General features: G+C 50.3%; 1 protein-coding gene across 2 annotated transcripts in view; it reads right to left on the reverse strand.

Moving 5' to 3' along the window:
* Positions 1–5,702: 5,702 nt before the first annotated feature.
* Apcdd1l (APC down-regulated 1 like) overlaps positions 5,703–21,337 on the reverse strand; it is a 57,140-nt gene continuing 41,505 nt past the window's right edge. The window contains exons 2-4 of one of the 2 annotated variants that reach the window (XM_028893788.2): positions 14,855–14,993; positions 11,735–12,287; positions 5,703–6,737 (exon numbers count right to left, since the gene is read on the reverse strand). In XM_028893788.2, the coding sequence (XP_028749621.1) occupies positions 5,967–6,737; positions 11,735–12,287; positions 14,855–14,993 (1,463 nt within the window). In that variant the 3' untranslated portion in view covers positions 5,703–5,966. Of the gene's footprint in view, positions 6,738–11,734; positions 12,291–14,854; positions 14,994–21,337 lie in introns of both variants that reach the window. The other variant, XM_028893787.2, reaches the window with a different exon arrangement.

Here is a 21,337-nt window from a genome sequence, read left to right on the forward strand (position 1 = left end):
CTCAGTAAACCTCTGTACAGTTTGGACAGCCATTCTCAAGTTGTGGCTTCACTTAGATGTTTTTATTCGCTTATACAACACACACATGAATAAATTGAAACTAAAAAAATTAGCTTTAGATCGTCTGTCATGACTCATGTCCTTTTGCCTGCATCCCATCTGTCCTCACCACCTATTATTACCCCCTTGGTCTCCTTTCTAAATAACTTTATATTATACCTATACTTACATCTATTTGCATATATGTATGTATACAATTTAGGTTAGGATTTGCACATGAGAGAGAACATGCATTTCTTTTCTTTCACCTTGCTTAATATGCTTTCCAGGTCCATCCATTTTCGTGCAGATTGTATTTTTCTTCACAGCTGAGTATTGTATATGTACACCATTTTTTATTATCCATTCAGCTGTTGATGGCATCTAAGTTGATTCCATTTCTTTGTTACAGTAAATAGAACAGCAAAAACGTGGATGTGTAAATATCTCCACAGTAAGATACGGAGTTCTCTGGGTAAATGCCAAAGAGTGGAATAGCTATATCTTTCTTATTTTACTTCTCTTTGTAAAAGCACATCCCTTAGCAAGCCTTTGAGGAAGGCATATGTGGAACCTAAGTTTTCAGAGAAAAATACCTGAAACTGTCCTGTCCTCCTACTTGATTAGATAGTTGTACTGGGTATAAAAGACAAGACTAAAAGTGCCTGTGTGGATTCTGAAAACATCATTCCACTTCTAATGGTCCCCTTATGGAAATCTGATACCACCCCAAATTCTGGTGTTTGTTTCTGGGAAATTTTTTAACTTTAATTTCCAGTCTTTTGACTTTGCTGCATTTTCTTTCTTTTTCTTTCTTTCTTTCTTTTTTTCTTTTTTTTTTTTTTAAGACAGCTTTCACCATGTAGCACTGTTTGACCTGGAACTCTTTATATAGACCAAGCTAGTCTCAAACTCACAGAAATCCACCTGCCCCTGCCTCTTGCATATTATAGTTTTTAAGACTTTCTTTCCCAGGTCTTATTTGTGAGTGGCAACTCTTTCTTGAATACACACATGTGTGAACATGCACCATTAGCTGTATGCATCTACATTTGAGTTTATAGTGTGTGTGTGTGTGTGTGTGTGTGTGGTGTTTGGGTGATCTCCAGCTCACTTTGTGGCTAAGGCTGGCCTTGAACCCCTGCCTCTCCTACCTCATCACCATACTTAGCAGATGTAGATTTTTTCCCCTCCATTAGGGACATAATAGTTCTTTGTTACTTTTTTTTTTTTTTTTTTCCTGCCAGGGGAACTGGGTAAAGGTAGGGTTTGGTCTGTTTCTGTGGTGCTGAGGGTCAAACACGGAGCTTTTTGTGGTCTGGCAGACCTGTGCAGTATTTAAAAGGTTAATCTTACATCTGCCACCTGGCAGCCTTTGGCTGCTGTCTCTGTGGAAGCCAAGGACAGCAGGAGGTTGTGCACTCACCATTTAGCACGCAGGGTTTTATTCACAGCCCATAGTTTTTCCAGCGTGATATTCTGCTCCTGGCTGTCACTGAATCCAAAGATCCCGGGGCTGAGCTTTTGGCTCTGGGCTGTGTCAGGGAGTGGCTTGAGTGGGTGGGTATAGCCCCTTTTATGCACTTAGAAGCACTTCAGAGATGCTGCGTCCAGCCCTTCTGCTCTGTGGTCTCCTGAGCTGACCAGGTGGCCAGTTTCCTAAGCCTAGACTTGGGGCACATGAGCTTGCTTCTGAGCCTCATCCTGACCTCCTACTCTCCAAGGCCTACTGCCAGGGTCGAGCTACCATCTACCACTGGCTCAGTCTCAACTCCCATCTCGCTGGCCACATTCTCCTCTCCTTTTCTATTTAGCCATGAGACTGTCCCTTTTAGTTATTTCCCCATAGTTTATCAGGATAGTGGAGGGAAGGAACATGGCTGTGACTCTTAAGCTCAGAGCCGGGAGCCAGCCTTCCTCCTCAGGCACTTAATGTTTCTTTACAAAAGGGCATGATTGGTTTTAACAGACAAGGTTTGTTACCTTTTTTCTTCATCTAAGAGATTAGAGATACCAATTATATAAGACTAAGAGGTATCCATTACTGAATGTCCCTAGGAAGTGCCACCACACTGGGAGGAGACCCTCCTTAATCAGTCTGTGTACAGTTGCTGCTTCCTAGGACATAGGGATGGCCTGGAGTCCTCCGCCAATCACCACCATTGAGAAGCTGGGGGGGGGGGGGGGGGGTCAGGGCCAGGGCTGACGGTTTGTCTATGACTCTATCATGGGGCTCAGGGCCTTTCGGTGGTCCCCATGGGCTTTGTAGTATGACAACTGTGGCGTGTCTGGGACAGTGCCAGGCCCCGTGACCTGTTTAGAGGCAGAAGTTACTCTTGATGCCATAGAAACAACTGTCCAGAGAAACGAAGTGTCCTACAGTTCCCATGTCATGAGTTTGGTTCTGTTTATTTTATTAGAAAAAGCGGTAGCATGTGTGCGTGAAGCCAGCATGCGGAGGGCGTAGTTGACACTTAATGGCTGCATTCTGAATCCCCAAACAGGACACAGCCATTTATCCAGTCCGCCAGTGTCTACCACGCTCCCACTGGGTCCGGTGACAGTGCGTACTGGAGGCCCAGCAGGGACGCTGACAGAGGCCTGCTGTTCTGAAGCTGGGTCTAAAGAGGACATGAATAAACAGGACGTTGCTGATAAATACGTGATGAAGATGGGGGGCGGCATGCCCAACCGGGCAAGGGCTGGAGGATACAGGAGGAGTGGGCTGAGCACTGACGGGAAAGCGGCTGGCAGGGAGGAAATGGCTGCCTGGACATCAAGAGCGTTCTCCATTGTTGACAGGTGACTTCTCTCCTCTGGAAGTGGGAGACCAGCTCTGAGCAGAGAGGGAGGTGGACAGTTACTGCCCAAAGCCCACCTCTGTAAGTGGGAACAGCCCCCCATCAGCCCTCATCAGTGACACTAAGGGCCGTGCATCGGCCCCTGCCAGGGCCCTAATGCACTTCCACCTGCGTCAGAGGCTCCAGCCAGCGCCTGAGTCACCCTAGCTCCCAGGAGAGGACACACCGAGCGGCCACGCGTCACCACCACACGCTGCTTCTCAGCTCGGTGGTACCGCTGGGAGATTAAACACATTCGCTTAGAGAAAAGCAAAGAAAGAACTTCTGATAAGCAGTGCCTGGTAGTTAATGGGCCTCCGAGTGCTGTGTACAATTTAAACTTTTTATTAAAAAGAAAAAAATAAAAGCTCCTTTGCTCTCCTGGGACTTGCACTGTGAAATTATCAGCCGCACGGGCTTTGCCCCCCTTTCAACGTGACTGCGCATACAGTGGAGAACATTAATTTTGTTTTGTTTTTCTCACAGCCAGGAGTAGGCTCTTCCCTTCTGCCAAGGAGAGCACTCGGGTCTCTGTAAGGGTGGAAGGGCCTAGGGGTTCTGAGGACCGGGTCTTCCTCTCCTCACTTAAAGAGATGGGCTCTTAGCTTTCTTCTGTTGGCTGCCTCCAAAGAGGCCTCGCCCAGCCCAGCTAAAGCACCTCTCTGACTCAGCATACCTAATCAGGTGGCTCACGACGTGCCGAGCAGTTCCAAATGACCTTTCTTGTTGCAGCAAGGAGCCCCCCCCCCACACACTCCCTTCAGAAAACCCTGATCTCTGGCTTTAGGGTCCAGCCGCCCCTATTTGGATCTAAGGCTTTACTTACTGGGTGACATCCTGCCAGCCCCGTCTGTGCCTCCATGCCTCCGTATGGAGAATATGGAGGCTCAACCCCATCTCTGACTGAGTCCTCCCCACCCAGGGATGCCACAGTGGCCTGTGGCTTTCACCGGTTTCTTGAGAGTCATCTGTGTGCTGAGGCCCTTTCCATCAGGCACCAGGCACTTTGGACCCCATGGGGAAGATGCAGAGATGGGCCCTGTCCTTTCCCAGGGAGCTTACATTCTTGAGAGGAGCCAGAGGACAAACATGAATAAATGAAAGCCTTTCAAACCCTGATCAGCAGGCGACCATGGTGGACAGAAGAAAGGGAGATGATCCCTTGGGGCTGTACCAATGGTGAGCCTTCCTGAGAAGGTGATAGTCAGCCTGAGACTTAAATTTCATTTTTCAAGGAAGGAGTTGGCTCTTTTCTGGCCTGAGGGAGGAGGACATGTGGCAAAGGTCCCCAGGCAGGCCTCCTTAGTGTGATCAAAAGCCAGAAAGGCAGGCGCATCCAGGGTGTGGGGAGCTCCAGCTGAACTCTGCAGACAACCATAAGCCAGAGCTGGGTCGCTCTGAGCAGTGGGCACAGTGGAGGGATGAGGGGCAGGGCACTGGGCGTCTGCAACGGGCTGGGTTTACCGCTCTGCTTTATTCTCCTCACATGTGTCTTTTCTTTGGAATTATAATCCCGTTGGTTGACTTTAATAACCAATGAGAACATTTTTCAGGCTGTTTAACTTTATTAAAAGATTTAAATTTGATGATGAACATCGGTATGGTTGCTTCAAGCCTCAGATAGAAGGCTTGCTCAGCCATGGCTGTGTTCTCGACACCCACTGTCATCCCTACATGTTAACCTCCCTCCCCACTGCCATGTAGTCCGAGACTGTAAATAATCTAATTATTTCTTGTACTTTGGTAAATATGCCAGGAACACTGGTAGCTGTCTGAGACCCACAGAGAATATTAACTTGGTGCCTTTTTTTTTTTTTTTTTTTGAGAAGAATAGATAATAAGTTAGAGCAATCTCCTTGGACTGATTGAACCCCACACAGTCTCAGGGAGGCCAAGGGCTTTCCTCTGTATGCATCATTAGCTTCATATAGGATTGTTCAAGATCTGTGATAAGAGGCACTGTGGGAGGGGGAGGAAGGGGCTTGGGACAAGTTGCTCACCGTCCTGAAAACCCTTGAGCTCATCAGGATACCAGTTAATCTCTCAGTGTGCAGATGAAGCCCTGGGCCCATGAGCAGGGTCCCTGCCGTGATGACAGCCCCCCTGAGCAGATGAGAACTCGACATATTAGCGTCACAGTGTGGGGACTTGGGGAGGCCAGGCTTGCTGGGTCCTGCCTCCAGATGTTGCTATGTAGCCTGCTGGCCCTGGCCTCCCCATCCTGGTCTGTTGACAGCAGCGGATTCTGGAAGAATATCCGGGGCTAATTACAGAGCACATCGTGCTGTAGCTATCATTAGTATTAATTAGTTTCCAAAGGCAGAAATGCACTTTCCTCCGTGGACTGCGCCCCGCTTGGCTAGCCCTGAGCTTGCAGGCACTCTGCGTGGGCATGGGAGACTTAGAGGCCACAGCCTGAGGGGAAAGGCCAAGGTCTCAGCTCAGATCGAGCCCTCTTTCCGTGCTCTGTGGCCCTGGAGGACCAGATTTATCCATGTGCTGTGTTGCCAGCTTGAGGTCTGACTTACAGAAGCACAAGCAGATGCCCAAAGATGCCAACAGGCAGAACTCAAGAAAGCCGACTGCCCCCAGAGAGACAAGCCCTCTGCCAGAGAGCTGAGAAGTACTGAAAACCCCAAGCGGCATCTTTAATTCATGCCCTGGCTGAGTTTGTATTGCTAAATTCAAATTAATGATCTCTACACCACAACCCAGAACCTGGCCAGGCGGCAGGAAGCATCCTTGGGCACCATCATAGGATGTCCTCTCTGTCTCAACACCCCAGGCAAGGAAGAGCGAGTATATCAACACCAACCACAATGATTAAAACCAGAAGAAGCGGTTTAGAAACAACACATTTTGCGGCCACATCATCCAGGCCTGTGGTCTGGGACCCCTGGCCTTGCAGTGCTGTTGAGCCCTGTGGGATACAGGCTGAACCAGAGGCAGCAGGGCCGACGTCCATCCAAGACAGAGCAGTGGAGAAGGGCTGTTTTCTTCCCATGATGGGAAGACAGCACAGAGCCAGGTGGGCATCTGCAGGGCCACACAGTGTCCAAGGGGCCACCTGGAAGTCAAAGACTGATGTCATAGCCATTCAAAGGGGGCCAGTCCTTGAACAAGGAGGAGTATGGGGAGAGGGATGGCAGGAAGATACGGTGCCCACCCAATGGGGGGATTCTGCATTGGAGGCCTGTGCAGTGAGGGACTAGGGGCCCCTTGGGCCTGCCTCTTGCAGAGCACCAGGGGTGCCTGGAAGGAGGTGGGGCGTTTCTCAGGAGTGTCTGGACTGGACCCATCTGTGGGCCTCTGCCCAATGAAGAGCAGGCTCTGCCCGCGGGGATCTTGTTCCATTTTGAACAGCTCATACTCTATATGTGGGAGCCTGATGCCCAGGGGTAGGCACCCGTTGGTGGCTGTGACGTCCCTCTCAGTGCCTACTGACCAGACCCCTGGGCCTCCACAGCTGCTTGGCTTGGAGAAGTTGAGTATGGCTGTAGTAACCTGGTCCATGGGGGTCACGTGGGCCCGTGTAACCTCAAACGTCAGCTCAGTTCCACCGTGGACCCGTGGGGATGGGGCGCCTCTGGAGTAGTGGCCAGCGGCAAACACGGTGAAGGTGGGCTGGCGGCAAGCGGGATCCGAGAAATGGTGGTAGTGTCCTTCCCAGGAGCGTCTGTGGTCATCGAAGGTGAAGAGCCGGGTGAGGAACAGCACAGCAGGCCTGGCCTCGCAGCCCATGCTGACCCAGTGGCCACCCAGGTGCAGTGGCAGGGATGGGCCGGGGGGCAGCACAGGTGGGCGGTGCTCATCAGAGCAGGCAATGAGGCTGCAGGCCGGGCAGGGCCAAGTGTGGTGCTGCCAAAGTTCAAACAGAGTGGTCAGGCACTAGCAGAGCCAGGCTTGCGAACTGGGATGGACTCCCAGCGCAGGACCCGATGATTAACCAGGTGAGCCCGCCTTCCTGGTTGCCCGGTTCTCTTTGCCCTGCTACCCTCTAGCAGGTGGGCCTCCTTGATGTCCTTGGACTTAGAAGGAAAGATGCCCCCTCAGCCTCTGCACATGTCCTGAGGAAGTCTAATCAAGGCTTCAACTTATAAAGCAGACTCAAGACCTGTCCTGTCTCCTCCTCATAGACACCCCTCCCTCCCTCCCTCCCTTCCTCCCTCCCTCCCTCCCTCCCTCCCTCCTTCTTCCCTTCTGCATTAGGCTGAGAGTGACAAAAACTTTCTAGGCAGCAGCCCTGACCTCTCCCAGCCCTAGGCTCCCAACAAACACACACTTGTTGAATGAATGAGAAATGGGCTGAAGTCTAGGTGGGTCTTAGGTCCCCAGATGTAGAAGAAGTCCTGCCTAGTGTGCCTTCCGGCTCACCACCATCATCCCTTTACTTCTGCAGCTTTCTCACGGGCTGGGGTCTATGTTGAACCCTTCCTGCAACTCAAGGACAGTGAAACTCAAAGGCCAGGTGGCTGCCACAGTTGTCCGTGGTTGAACACAGCCCTGCAGAACTTGTCCCAAAGTCTCACTGCAAGGGGGAGGGCCAAGGCTGCCGTGGTTATTTTTGTTTTGTATATGTGATGTGTGTGTGTGTATGTGTGTGTATGTGTGTGTGTGTGTGTGTGTGTGGTGGTTGTGGGGTTTGTAGAGGGGTGTGGAGGTGTGCTCCTGTGTATGCAGGCACATGTGGAGGCTGGCGGTTAACAAAAGGAGTTTTCCTCTTGCTGCTCTCCACTGTATTCTGTGAGGCAGAGTCTCTCAGTTGAACTCAAGCTTGTCAACAGGACTTGTCTTCCTAGCCAGATAGCCCTGGGCTTCTCTTGACTTTGCTTTCTGAATGCTGAAACTACAGCAAGCTGCCACACCCGCTTAGCATTTTAGCTACATCTGGGGATCCAGATTCCAATCCTTGGCCTGGCTCTGCAATTGCATGAACCAGTGAGCTTCTCCCCAGCCCTGCACCACCCAGGCCTCTTATGAGATAAATTTCTTTTATGTAGCCCACGCGAACCTTGACCTTGCTTTTTAACTTGGACAGAACTTGTGCTCCTGATTCTCCTTCTTCTACGTCCCTGAAGTGCTGGGATTATGAGCATGTACCAGCCTGTCCAGCCTCCAGCATTATTGTAACGGACGAAACCAGCTGCACTGGAGTCCTGGGGTTTGCAGGACCCCTCTGCTGCCCCAGGGTGTGCACTGGTTTCCGCCTGCTTTGGATTGTTTGAAGTCATCCCAGACTCTGCTTTGCTAAGGAGACTAAAGCCCAACAACAGCAAACAGACATGAAATCTAATTGGTCTACATTTCAGAGTGAAAACATTTAGTGGAAGCCAGAAAAGAACCAGGCACAGACTCCCATCTCCCCTCCCCCTTCTTTCTTCCCTTCCCTCTTCTCCTCCTTTCCTTAAAGGGAGTTGCTGCCTAAAGCCAACACAGAGTCCTCTTTGCAAATATGAAGGCCTTGGAATACCACTTCTCAGTGCTGACCTGAGAGCCAGCAATCAGCCCTGTTCCCGCTGTTCCTGAGGGAAACTTGGGGACTGAGGCCCAAGCAGAAAAGGCAAGGGGGAGGGAATTTTTTTTCTTTTGTTTGGATTGTCACACTTTCAAAGCTCTTACTATTAATATTTATTCCTATGAGGAAGCCAAACTTCTATTTCTATAACACATGACCCTATATCATGTTTTATTTCTGGATGTTATTCTTATTATCATTATTATTATTTTGAGAGAGAGAGTCATGCTATATAGCCGAGGCTCGGTTCAAACTCCAGGCCATCCTTTTTGCCTCAGCTTCCAAAGGGCTCAGATGACAGGCAAGCACTCTCATGCCTAGCTGTTTGGGGGATTCTGACCTGGAGGACGCGAAGGCACTTTGAAACACTGGTAAATGGCAGCAGACTTGTCTGTGATGGAGGAGGCAATGGCAGTTAGCTGGAGTGTCAGTAATTGGGAGGCCGGCTGATAAGAGTCCCCTCTAATTGAGGCCTTTTAACCCACATTCTGAACTATGCTCACGCTAATGTGTATTGACAGGACCAAACGCACAGCATTGAAATAGTCCCAGAGTGGCTCTTTCCTGCCACACACACAGACACACTCACGGCCTCACACGTGCGTGATCCCCGTGCAGAGGGGCGTTGCAGGAGCTGGCTGGTCATTTGGGGCATAGCAGAGCTCTGAAGGTGGTGGAGGGGACAGAAAAGGCATTTCCCACTCAGGAACAGTTAAAGGAGGTGACACAAAGCTCTTGTCCCCATCAGACACCTCCAGGGTGTCCTCAACAGGGGCCAGAGGCCCCTGTGTTAATAGACAAAGCCCCCAGCCTCACACTTGCCAACTTCATGCTGATGTGAGCCTACTTCACCAGCCATTTCTCCTATGGAGGTGATGCCTGCCCGGATGACTGTGGTAGAGAATGGACTGATTGATTAATATTCTATATCCAGACAATAAATTTGGGGATCAAATTGGTTTTAAATTAACTTCTAAAAATGTTCGTGTTTACCATCTGGTTTTGGTCTGAGGCAAGGCTCAGGCCCCTGAGAGCAGAATGTAAGGAGAGTGAGGCGCTGTTTGGGGATTTGACTGTAGCATTTCCTTCTCTCAAACGATCTTCCTCCCCCTCCCCAAGAGGGGAGTTGCTGAGCAGACCTTTAATTTAATGTCTGCATCTGGTGCTGGTCTGCAATGACATGTTCCTATGTGTCTTGTTTCTCAATCACTTTTCCAGCCCGTGTAGGCCGCCAGGGCTGGCGGGGTGGCAGGAAGGGAAGGAATAGTGGCCCCTGAATTCAGCCCAGGAAATAGGATGCTGTCAGCCCTCATGGTGTCCCTTGGAACAAGGAGGTGGGGGCTGTAATCAACTCACCTTGTATGCCTTCCTCCTCAGGATTAAGTCCTGAGCATCATAGACAGTTGTCAAAAGGGATTGATTTTGAGGTCATTTGAAAAGAACCCTGAGGAGCCGGGCCTGGGCAGTGGTGGCGCATACCTTTAATCCCTGCACTTGGGAGGCAGAAGCAGGCAGATCTCTGTGAGTTTGATGCCAGCCTGGTCAATAGAGCAAGTTCCAGGACAGTCAGAGCTACACAGAGAGACCCTGTCTCAAAAAGCAAAACCAAAAAAAAAAAAAAAAAAAAAAAAAAAAGACCCTTCTCAGGAGAACCTTGACATGTTCCTTCTCTGCCTCCTAGATCCTGGGTTTTGGGGGCAGTTGGAAAGTGTAAGGTGGGTAGATGGGCATGGTCTAGCTCTCACCCCTTGGTGATTCTGGCAAGCAGTTGCTACCAGAGATCAGAAACTGCCCTGTTTGGCTTTGCTTGAGTGTACAGTACACAGTAGGCGCTCAATATAAGCTGCATGATGGGAGAGTGGCCCAAGGTTCAAATATCACTTGGTAAAGATGGTGGAACTTATTCCTCCCTCTCTTGATTTGTTTTTTTTTTTTTTTTTCTCTTTATTGTTTTGTTGGTTTGGTTACAGATGGGAGCTACTGGTCTCAGCTTGACTATCAGGAAATAAATAAGAGGATCACTGGCCAGCAGTTCCTAACTCAGAGTCTTAGCCCTCTTTCATCTCCATTTACAGTGAGCAGCAAGTCCCAGCATCACCGTGTGTCCCTGTGTGTCACCCGTGTCCTGCTGTCAGTGTCCCAGACACTGGGAACATTGTTTGCACTTATCACTGCTTAGACCTGAGGATGAAGAAAGAGTCCCTGTTCTCAGCTATCCCGTCACAGCTTTGCATCTTCAGGCTATTTTAGTGGGGTTGGCTTCCACTTACAGCCAATGCCTTTTATGTCTTCAATTTTTTTTCTCAACATTTTTTCTGAGGAGGTGTTCTCACGCATTACCAGCTACCAGACAGGGTCTCAGCACCAAAAAGTCCACCAGCCCCACCTTTTATAGTGTAGGACAGTATGCTGGCTTCCTTTACACTTGAGTTCCACGATGGTCACTTTGGAGTCTCATGGAGGGGCAGTTCGCTGTAGCTAGAGTCTCCTCACTCATCGACCACCAGGGCACATGTTAGAAGTGAGGACCACAGGCCTCACCCTGCACCCACATGTTCACAGAGGCCCAGGCCTTAACTCAGAGTCCTTTGTTTTCACTAAGCAACCCCAAAACAGTGAGAGTGAGTACCCATGTCCAGTGCCTCCTGTGTTCATTATGCCAACTCCTTAATGTTTGTGGAGTTCGATGGAGCACACTCTAACACCAGCACGTGTGCACACATGCATCAGTGGTTGTTCCCTGGGCTCCTGAAGGATGTCATGAAGAGGGTACTCTCAGTCCCAGCAGAGTGTTCCCAGTGCATGTGCCAACATTATGCTACCTTTAGCCAGATGCCAGACCCCATGTTGGCTGATGCCACAGACCTCTCCTGATGGAGTGTGCTCAGAGCCTAAGGGAGGAGGTAACAGGCGGGCTCCCTGACAGCAGCATATGCTGGGTGTTGGGCGATGTGTAGAGTAGGGCTGGCTAGAAGGACCAGGTAAACTGAGAACCAAGGAGGGGAAGCCAGCTGGAGCCATTGTGCCATGCAGGGACAGGTGTGAGGTTTTGCAAAAACCATGAAGACCAAACCTGAAAGATGCATGCGGAGAATGACTGCGCCAGGGAGGGTGAATCATGCTGTGTTCTACAAAACGCCATCTAGCCTTGCAAAAGCTGAGAAAAGATGGCTCTTGTCTCAAAATTCAAAAGCAGAAGTAATAGAATGTGCTAATGTCCTGAGGTTAGCTGATCAGAGGTGAGGGCAGTGAGAACGGTACAGAGACCCTTCGGAGGACCAGACTCTAAAGGACCTGCTGGACTGGACACCAGAACACACCCAGAGGGGCCCATTCTCACCAGAACACTTTGCAGGGGGCGCTGGTAGCCAGTGGGACGGTACTGCTGCCTCTCTGTCCAGTCGGTGTGGACATCCCCAAGGAACAGCTCCTTGACTAGATGGGGTGCTGCCCCAGGCTGTTGTTGCATGTGATGCTGCAGGCGCAGCAGACTGAGTTCATTCATGCTGAAGCCCAGTGCGGCCAGGCAGTCACCTGGTACCTGGGAACTCAGCAGCTCATACAGTGTCCCTGGCAGCCAGGCCCGGTCTGGGGGCAGCCGTCCTGTACAGTCCTGGCCAGTCTGGGTCTGGTTGAGGCGCCTGGCAATGTCAAGCAGGGCATGGTGGCTGTGGAAGACTATGCCCACCTTGTGAAGATGATAGTCAGCCTCGGTGGCACCCTGGGTGATCCAGGAGGCCCGGCGCAGACGGACTTTGCCCTTGATGAGCAGTGAGTGGGCAGGCTCCTGGCAGGAGGGGTCCCTGTAGTAGAACTGGTAGGCTCGGAAGAGACGGTTGGAATAGAAGGTGTAGGAGCGGGTGAGGAATTCTGGTCCCGGACGTACCTCACAGCTGCTGGGAGGAGATGGGTTTTGAACAGAGAAATGAAAACCTACCTGGGTGTCCCCTTCCCTCTGAACTGGGCTCCCATGTTCCAGCCTCCTTCACTCAGGCCTGTTTCCCCAGCTGGAGGCCTTCTCAATCTTGTGATCTTCATAAAAGCTCTCCAGTTCTCTTTCTGGTCAACCTCATGGTCCTAACTGGACTGTTGCCACCATCTACCTCTCAGTGTACTCTGAGCTTTCTAGGAACCCTGGCCTGTCCCTCATTGAGTTCCAGGGATGACTTGTTCTGTCCTGGACTTTGATTGAATGAAGCTGGGTAGAAGGAGCACAGGGGGACCTCTCTCAAGGGCCTCCCCTTCAGTGAGCTGCTTCCTTTCCCTGGTTTACTCACACACTAGTGAAATGTTTCCAGGAGGGGCTGGACAATACATACTTTGTGGGTTGAAGGCAGATCAGGGTTCTGTCGCAGCCACTCAGCATTGCCATCAGGGAAAACGACTGTACCCCAGCAAGACTGGGGAGCTAGCCCAGTGGGTAAAGTGTTTGCCACACAAGTGTGATGCCCTCCGAGTTTGATCTCCAGTATCCAAACACTAAAACGTAGTTGGGGTATGTGCCTGTAATCCTAGCTCTGGGAAGGTAGAGACAGGAGGATCTCTAAGGATTGATGGAGATTCCCAGGTCCCAGTGAGAGACGCTACCTTAAAAAAATACGGTGGAGAACAATTGAGGAATTGTGGAAGACACCTACATCTACCTCTGTACACACACACACTAACACGCACGCACGCACGCACGCACGCACGCACGCACGCATGCACGCACGCACGCGCCCCCTCCAGGTCTAGCCTGTTAGCGATGTAGACAGCTCTAGAGGCTGTACAGAAGGGAAAGGAGTGACCCCCAACCTGGCCCCCAACCATGGCCAAGGTTAGAAAATCCCTGTTGAGGGCTCATTGTGGTGTGTGGTGGGGGATGCCCCCTCATTCCCTTGTGCCCACCTGGATTGCCACCTTAATATGTATTCTGTTCTTAGGTGGCTCTCATCCAAGCAGAAAGAGCTCCCTTTTTTTCTCCAGGCTTTCTGCTAACATGAAGGAGAAAGCCTTGGCTGAGAGCTAATGAGTCTTAAGCCTCAGCTCCCATTTCTCCCAGAGAGAGCAGACGCTGAGCCTGAGATGGGTCATGAATCTAGAGAGAACCCAATTATGTGGTTTTGTTCCACTGAGTCTCTTCACAGTTACTTCTTATTTATGGCAAGTGGCTGTTCTCTGCATCCAGAGCTATGTTAGGCATCTTTAAAAAATAATTATATTACACTATAAATGTGTGCTGTTTACTGTATGCCAATTATACCCCAATAAGGCTGTAAAAATGCACGAATGTGTTTAAGTAAATAAAAGTAAGTTGGTCTGAAGAAAAACAGCAAGTGGCTAATAGGCCAGGCCACAGCTAGAGTGAGGAAAGAGAGGCTGCCTGCACACCCCAAGACCTCAGACGGGGCCTGCAGGACAAAATGACTGTCCTAGGGCATGCAGAGTGTTGACTCGCAGTCCCAGACTATTGACCGTTTTCTACACTCCTCTCAGAAAGCAACAAGTACAGTGGGAACTTTCTAGGAAGAAAGTTCTGGAAGTTTCTTAGAATTGCTCCAGAGTGTTGTTGCTGGAGGCAGGAGCAGCAGAGCTCAGCGTCTCCCTCTGTGCACTCAGTGACCCTGCCAAGAGCAGCCTCGGTCCCAGTTGGACTGAATGAAGTAGGGCTGTAGCCCCGGAGCCTGGGAAAAGTGCTAGAAGCAATTTTGAAAACTTGCCCCTGGCCCCTCCCGGCACCCAAAGCGCTAGCAGATGTTTGGCAAGCAGAGTTCTCCATGAGCTCAGGAGGTACGTGGAGGACATGGAAAGTTCAGTCCTTGACCCCAGAATGGAATGGGCTGAGGAGCAGACCTGAGGGGCTAAGTGAGGGGAGCCACAGCTTCCCCTCGGCTCCCACTCTGAGAGGAAGAGTAACCTGATGGCTGCCAAGGATGAAGGGCACAGAGCAACCCCTGCAATAAGATGAGTGTGCCTGCAAGGTTCAGAGAGCTGGGTGGGAACTCAGACTCTGGCTGGCTGGTCACTTCTTGTCTTCTTTGTACCAGTTGTGCCTTCCTGTGCATCTCAGAATGGGAACTTCTCTCAACCAGATGTCACCATCTCCAGGAACATATATTGCTTTGTAGCACAGTTCAGTACCATGCCAAATCTGCATTACACACTTCCCTGCTTGCCCATTTAGCCCGTGTCCTACTGCGCCCTGTGCACCAGCTCACAAGAGGGAAGCCTGAGTGTCTGTGTCACGGGTTTCCACGTGTGTATCATTCGGCTTAACCGTGTTTGTTGGACATGATGCTTGACAGTTCCTTGCTCCAGATACCACCTCCAGAGGGGAGAAAGCAAGCCCTGAGTTTGGCAAGCAGCCTCTGAGGAACTGGGATGGATCATTGTCCCAGCTTCATAGAGGTCCATGCTGGGACTCTGAGGGAGACGTCTCCCAGCCTAGCAGTGCATGGTTGGGAACTTAGGGGAGTCTTACCCAGTGGAGATCCAGGGCCCACTGATGTGTGGGGGCAGGACAATAGTGATAGGCATACCATTGGACACTGGCTGCTGACATTGGGGCTCCCAGTGTAGATGGCCATCTCCTGTAATCCCAGCTGTTTCTATGATGTTAGCTACAAAGGAGAAAGAACCCAGTCAGAGATCCACAGGCTTCATGCATACTGCCTAGCCCACCTGCTCTCCCCATGTCAGGGCCTCAGGCAGGCTACACAGCTCACCCCAGGCCCTAGAACACCCAGATGCTTGTGGACTGCATACAGCAGTCTTGCCACTGTCCCCTCCTCTGTACATGGCACATCCCAGAGTCTAGCATAGTTGGTTAGCACTCAGCCAGTGCTCACTGAGTGTATGGTAGATGCCTAGAGCCTGAGCCAGAGACCAGCCACATAGATCACATCCTGCCTGGCCCTCTTCCCTAAGCCCAGGAGAGGATGGCAAGGGCGTGGGACAGCTCCCTTCAGCTCTCAGCTGCTGCTCAGAATTGAGGAGCAAAATCTTCAGCTGCTAAGGAACTGTAATCGCATCAGAGCTGTTACCCCAGGAAGGACAGCTGACACAGCCCAGACCGCAGGATTCTAGTGTGAACAGCGTCCAAGTTTTACAGCAGTGACTGTCCTCATGGTGGCTCCTGACCCTGGCTGCTAGCCACTGCTTCAGGCTTGCCAACCCAGCCCTTCCCACTGAGCCTGGGGCCGAAGTGGGTCAGGAGGGGCCCAGAGAGCTCTGGCCAGCCAGGGCCTCCAGGGAAGACTATGGGTGGAGTGGAGAAACTCTCCCACGGCATATTCCCATCCCGTCCCCACTGCCTGCTCACAGGTTCCCACTGGGCTTGAGGGGAAGCCACGGGAACCCCACTTTGCCTCTTGGAGCTCTGTCTGGTACACACTGAGACCCCGAGCTCTCTGTGCCCAGCATTCTCTCACATTCCTGGGATCTGGAGTCACATCCAGAGTCCCTGTGGACTCTGACTAAGATGAGTGGTGTAGCTGGAGATGACGGTGTCATCAGTCAAGTAAGGGACACAAGTGGCTTGATAGTAATCCTGCAATCTTCGCAGCCACCCTCGGGGTTGGTTGTGGCTTGGTGGCTCAGCTCCATGGGTTTGTGGCATTCATCAAGAAAAGCATGAGCTAGTGCCTAGGGTGTCCAGATTCTGACTGTTGCTCCTTTGGGTCAACACTGAGGACAATGGGAGCTGGTTTGGAGACACGGAGTGTGTGTGGACATACATGTATAGGACACACATGTGAAGAGTGACTGAGTGAAGATCTGAATGTGACCCTTGGGCCCATTGGTCAATGAATCTGTTGATTGTGGTCAGACAAGTAGGAGACAAAGAATACAATAGGTAACCAGGGCGAGGGGTCTTCCATGGACACACTGCACTGGGGAAGCGAGGCTGATGGGAAACTTGCAAGATAGAAGGGGAGTTTTTCAGAATTAATCTGGCACAATGTCAGTAAGACGAAGAAACCCGAGCCAGGTCTCTATGGTGGGTGCATGGATATCCACATTGAGCCCGTGCATCCTGAACTGAGACAGACTCTCCTAAGCTGTCAACCTGAACACATTCTGGTGTTTCTGAGCCACCGTTGTGGTCCGAAGCTGCTGGATTCTCTGGATTCAATTTTGCAGGTTAATTTGAACATCACCAGTGTCAATGAAACCTGCCGCAAAGTGTTGATTTGGGGAGCAGATGGAAGCAAAGACGAAGCAGGAGGGTCAACCTTATTTGCCTGGTTGGGAAATGAAGCTTACATTTCACAGTGAAATAGCACACGGGCTCTGAAAATTAGAGTGTCGTTGTCTCCATGAATCTCTGGTTCTTGAAGAGATGTTCTCTCTGTTGGGAAGGAAGCCATCATTTTGTTGCATGCCCCCTCCCTGAAGGTACCGAGAAGAGATGTCACGCTCTGTCACGAAGCCTCAGATGTTATTTCCCCCTAAGTGTGTTTTCGTTTATGTTGTTTTTGTGTGAGAAATTAGGATTTAATTATGTTAGGAGACTGTGAGATAGTCAGGCCTCTTTGTCTTCAGAACACGAACACACACACAGAGCCCAGCACGGTGGAGACTGTCTTTAAGAAGCCCCAAGGCCCAGCCATGCTGCCTTCCCGGAGCCTCAATGTAAAGGTTGTTTAAAGAAAAAAATCAACAACCAACTCAACTTAATAGGTACAAAGAGTCTCATGATGTTGCCCCTTACTGCTTTGGGACAGACCTCCATTTTCTTTTCTTTCTTCTCTCCGCTTTCTTTCTCTCCCCCCAGGAAAGTCTTAACTAGATGAACCACTGCTGGCAGATGGGGCCATGGCTGGGTCATACAACTCTTTGCAGGGACCTGAATGCAAAGACCAAATTGATTTTTATCAACCATGGATTTTTAATTAACAGTGCTGTCCACTTTACTGCCGTTCAGTATTTACTGTTTACCCACTAATTAAAAATTATGCTGCTTTTGCACTCATAAGAGTGGGGACATTTGAAATTAGATAGCATCGTTCAAATTACCTGCAGAATTAAATTTAGAGTACCCAACTGCTCAGACCGGGCTCCCAGAGCTGAAAATATGATCTGCCGTGGCCCGATGAGTTAGCGGGAGTTAGAACACTGGGGACAGGCCACTTGCACAAGCGCCACGTGGGCCATGTTTGTGGCCTTGGGGAGCAGAGATGCTTGCTGAGTGCCAACTGTGGGACTCTAGAGAGACACTAGGGTTCCCGCCTTGGGGGTGCCCTGTGTCGTGCTGTGGCACTCCACAGCCCTGGAGGACACAGCATCCTCTGCCTGGCTGTTGCTGGGGACAGCCAGTTACAATCTGCATGGCCATCTGGAGTTCAGGGCCATCCATGTCCTACAGCTGAGGAATCAGAGACTCGGGGCGGGTGTGTGTGTGTGTGTGTGTGTGTGTGTGTGTGTGTGTGTGTAGAGGGGCTGCACTGCTGTCACTCCCAGGATTTTGTCTCCTAAAGAACCTTGCTGGTTTGTGGTACCAAGAACTGAACGTAGTACCAACTCACACATGCCAGGCAAGGGCTCCACTTGAGCTATATCCCTCGCCTATTTTTATGGATTTTGGGGGGTGGGATCTTCCCCCGGAGCCTAGGCTAACCTGGACTCACAGTCTTCCTACTTCTGCCTCCCAAGTGTTGGGTAGGTAGATGTGTGTTTGAAAGCCAGCTCTTAGTCTTAGGTGTGTGTGTGTGTGTGTGTGTGTGTGTGTGTGTGTGCGCGCGCGTGCGCGCATGCACGCGCGCGCACACATATGTGAGCATACATATGGAGGACAGCGGAGGGTACTTTGGCTCTAAATCTTTAGGCATTGTTCATTTTTTTTTCATGTCTCTTAGCTTGGAAGTCACCAAGTAGCTAGGCACTCTTTTTAAAAACAAGGGTGCTAAGGAATTAGACAACCTTTAAAGGGGCAGTAAATAAAACATATCTAATACAATAATCATGATTAGGTACAGTGGCATTTACAGTTCTTAGCACAAGTTCAAGGCTAGCCTGGACAACATAGTGAGACTCTGTCTCCACGAACAAGCAGAACCCACTCATCCTACCCAAAGTTTATCGCTTTAGGCATTTTTAAGTTCGCCATTTAGTGGCATTTAGAATAATTACAATACCAGGCCGCTGTAATCTCTAGTTCCAGAATATTCAGTTTCCATGTAAGGAAGCCTGCAGTTGACATCTGTCAATCCCCCTTGCTTAACCTGCAGCCACCAGTCTCACTGTTACTGTGGGTGGGCTCATCCTTGTATTTCCCATGGAAGGAACCCACTGTGCTTGCCTGTTTCTTACCAGCATCATCCCTGGGATCACAAGGTCTCTGTGCAGATGTACAGTGGAGGCCTGGAAAGCCTGCATGCCCAGTCCTGGGACTGGGACCCTTTCTAGAGAGCAGGCCCAAGCGGGTAGGATGAGAGATGATGATGATGGTGATGATGATGGTGATGATGGTGGTGATGGTGGTGATGATGATGATGGTGGTGGTGATGGTGGTGGTGATGATGGTGGTGGTGGTGATGGTGGTGATGATGATGATGGTGGTGGTGATGGTGGTGGTGGTGGTGATGATGGTGGTGGTGGTGGTGATGGTGGTGGTGGTGGTGGTGGTGGTGGTGGTGTGTGTGTGAGGTTGGTTACCCTCTCTGCTCTGGCTGCCTAATCATCAGAAAAGCAAAAGAGGAAAAGACTAAAGATGAGGCTCAGTGAGTTAAGTGCACTTGAAAATCTGAGTTTGTATTCCCAGAACCTATGTGAAAAGCCAGATGTGGCTTGGTGTTCGTTCCTGTAAACCCAATGCTGGGGTGGTGGTGGTGGTGGTGGTGGTGGTGGTGGTGTGGAGGAGGAGGAGGAGGAGGAGGAGGAGGAGGAGGAGGAGGAGGAGGAGAAGACAGGAAGTTGGCTTGAGTTCACTAGCCAGTCAGTCTAGTAAGAATTTAGTGAGCTCTAGATTCAGTGAGAGAATGCTTCTCAAGGGAATAAAGTGGAAAGCCATTGAGAAAGAGCTGTCGCCCTGTTTTTCATGAGTATGGATGCATGCAATTGAACACAGACATTTGCAGACATGCATATCCAACACGTGTGTCACACACACACACACACACACACACACACACACACACACACACACACACACACAGAGTTGCAGGCTCTAGATTTATAAGGCTGTCCAAGAGGGTTAGAATTCCTTCTTGGAGATGCTGATACCAGTTACTCAGAGCTACCATGATCCTGAGTGTCTTCAAGGAAGAGGACACACAATGGCCCCTAACTTCCCAGGCTTCCCCAGTGTCCTTGTCTGTCCATCCGAGCTTCCTTCCTAGCCCATGAGGCATATAGACTTCCCTTTTTCCTTTCACCCACCAGATCCCACGAGGCCACTCTCAGAGTGTTCCCAAAGACAGAGGGTTGCCATGTGCCCTCTTCTTTCCCCTGCTCTGGGGCTGGCCCACAGGCTGGCACTGTAACTTCCCCCTACCCCCCACATCTTCTGGAAGAGCCCCTCTGCTCTCCACTCCTGTTCAGCCTTCCACACCAGTGATTAGTTATCTGCTTTCTATTTATTTCTGTGTTTGGATTTTTCCTTTTGGAACCATTTTAGAAAATGTTGCAGGAGTAGGATCTTGGTATACCCTCTGGCTAGCTACTTTGAAGGTTGTCATCTGCTTAGACACCCAACGAAGATAAAAACCAGGAAGCAGAATGTGGTCAGCAGCTTGTCCAAGGTCCACTCACTGTCTTGTTTGTGCCTGGGGTCCAGGAATTTAATTTCCACGTCTCTTCCACATGTGTTTGGTTTCTAATCTTTCCCAACCTTGACACTTTTGGAGAATACTGGCCAGTATTTCATATGTTCCCTTTGTCTGGGACTAGAGTTTCCTATGATTGAGTCTGACCTGTAACAAATAGCTTCAGTTCACTCTGTCAGGAGGCTCCGAGTCAGTCGGTCTGCAGTTTGGAACTTCATTACTATGCCTACCAGGTTTCCCCACTGTCAGCCATGACTAAGATGAGGATGTTGTCTTGGTGGTTACTAATGGCCTCAAGGCCACTGGAGATCATCATGGAGACCTGGGAACAAGCTTGCTTTTGTTATCCATTGACTCTGGGTGACTCTTGCTTGCCACAGTAAGAACTACCCTGTGTGTCCTGACGTCCTCCTGGAGGCCATCACTTGTTTTGAGTTTATGAACTGGCTTGTGCTGTAAGGAACTGTCCCTTCTCCAAATGTCAGTGTTAGCTGCTTATACCTGCCCCTGGATAGGGTCTTTAGTTTTCAGACTGTAGGCCATTATCAGTGTTTTGCACCCCAGATTCCTACTGATTTGGACATTGAGGGCACCTGTAGTTCATCTCAAACATTTCTCCACATGCCCTTGTCAGGTTTTGGGTTTTTTTTTTTTTTTTGTTTGTTTGTTTTTTGTTTTTGTTTTTTCTTTTCCCAGGTGGCAAAAGATCTTTTGGATTCACTTTGAATTTTCTTAGACTCAGCCTAGAGTCAGCCCTTACGTTCTTTTAATGAAAATGTGTAGACATCAGGACTCAGGGACTGGGTGTTCACTGTTGGTGAGAACCAATATGGACCCAGTGCTTATCCTCTCCCCTGCCTTCTCATCCCCTCTCTCCCCCCCTTCCCTCTCCCTCTCCGTATGCTTCCTTTCTCCTCTCATTTCTTCCACTGACCCACTCACTTCTTTCTTTTTCCCTCCCTCCCTCCCTCCCTCCCTCCCTCCCTCCCTTCCTTCCACAGTGTCCCTATACTAGTCTGCCTGCCCCACCAGGACCAGGTTCTCTTTTCTTGCTCTTCATGTCCCTTCCAGCACAATGCCTAGTTTATGCCCTAAAAATAATCCTGGAAAGTTCTTAGAACAACACTTCCCAAGTTCTCCTTCCCATGGCTCCTCTTAGTTACATGCGGGGATGACTGCTACTCCCTGTGAGCACCACC

The sequence above is a fragment of the Peromyscus leucopus genome, chromosome 4, assembly GCF_004664715.2.
Source record: "Peromyscus leucopus breed LL Stock chromosome 4, UCI_PerLeu_2.1, whole genome shotgun sequence".
Lineage (NCBI taxonomy): Eukaryota > Metazoa > Chordata > Mammalia > Rodentia > Cricetidae > Peromyscus > Peromyscus leucopus.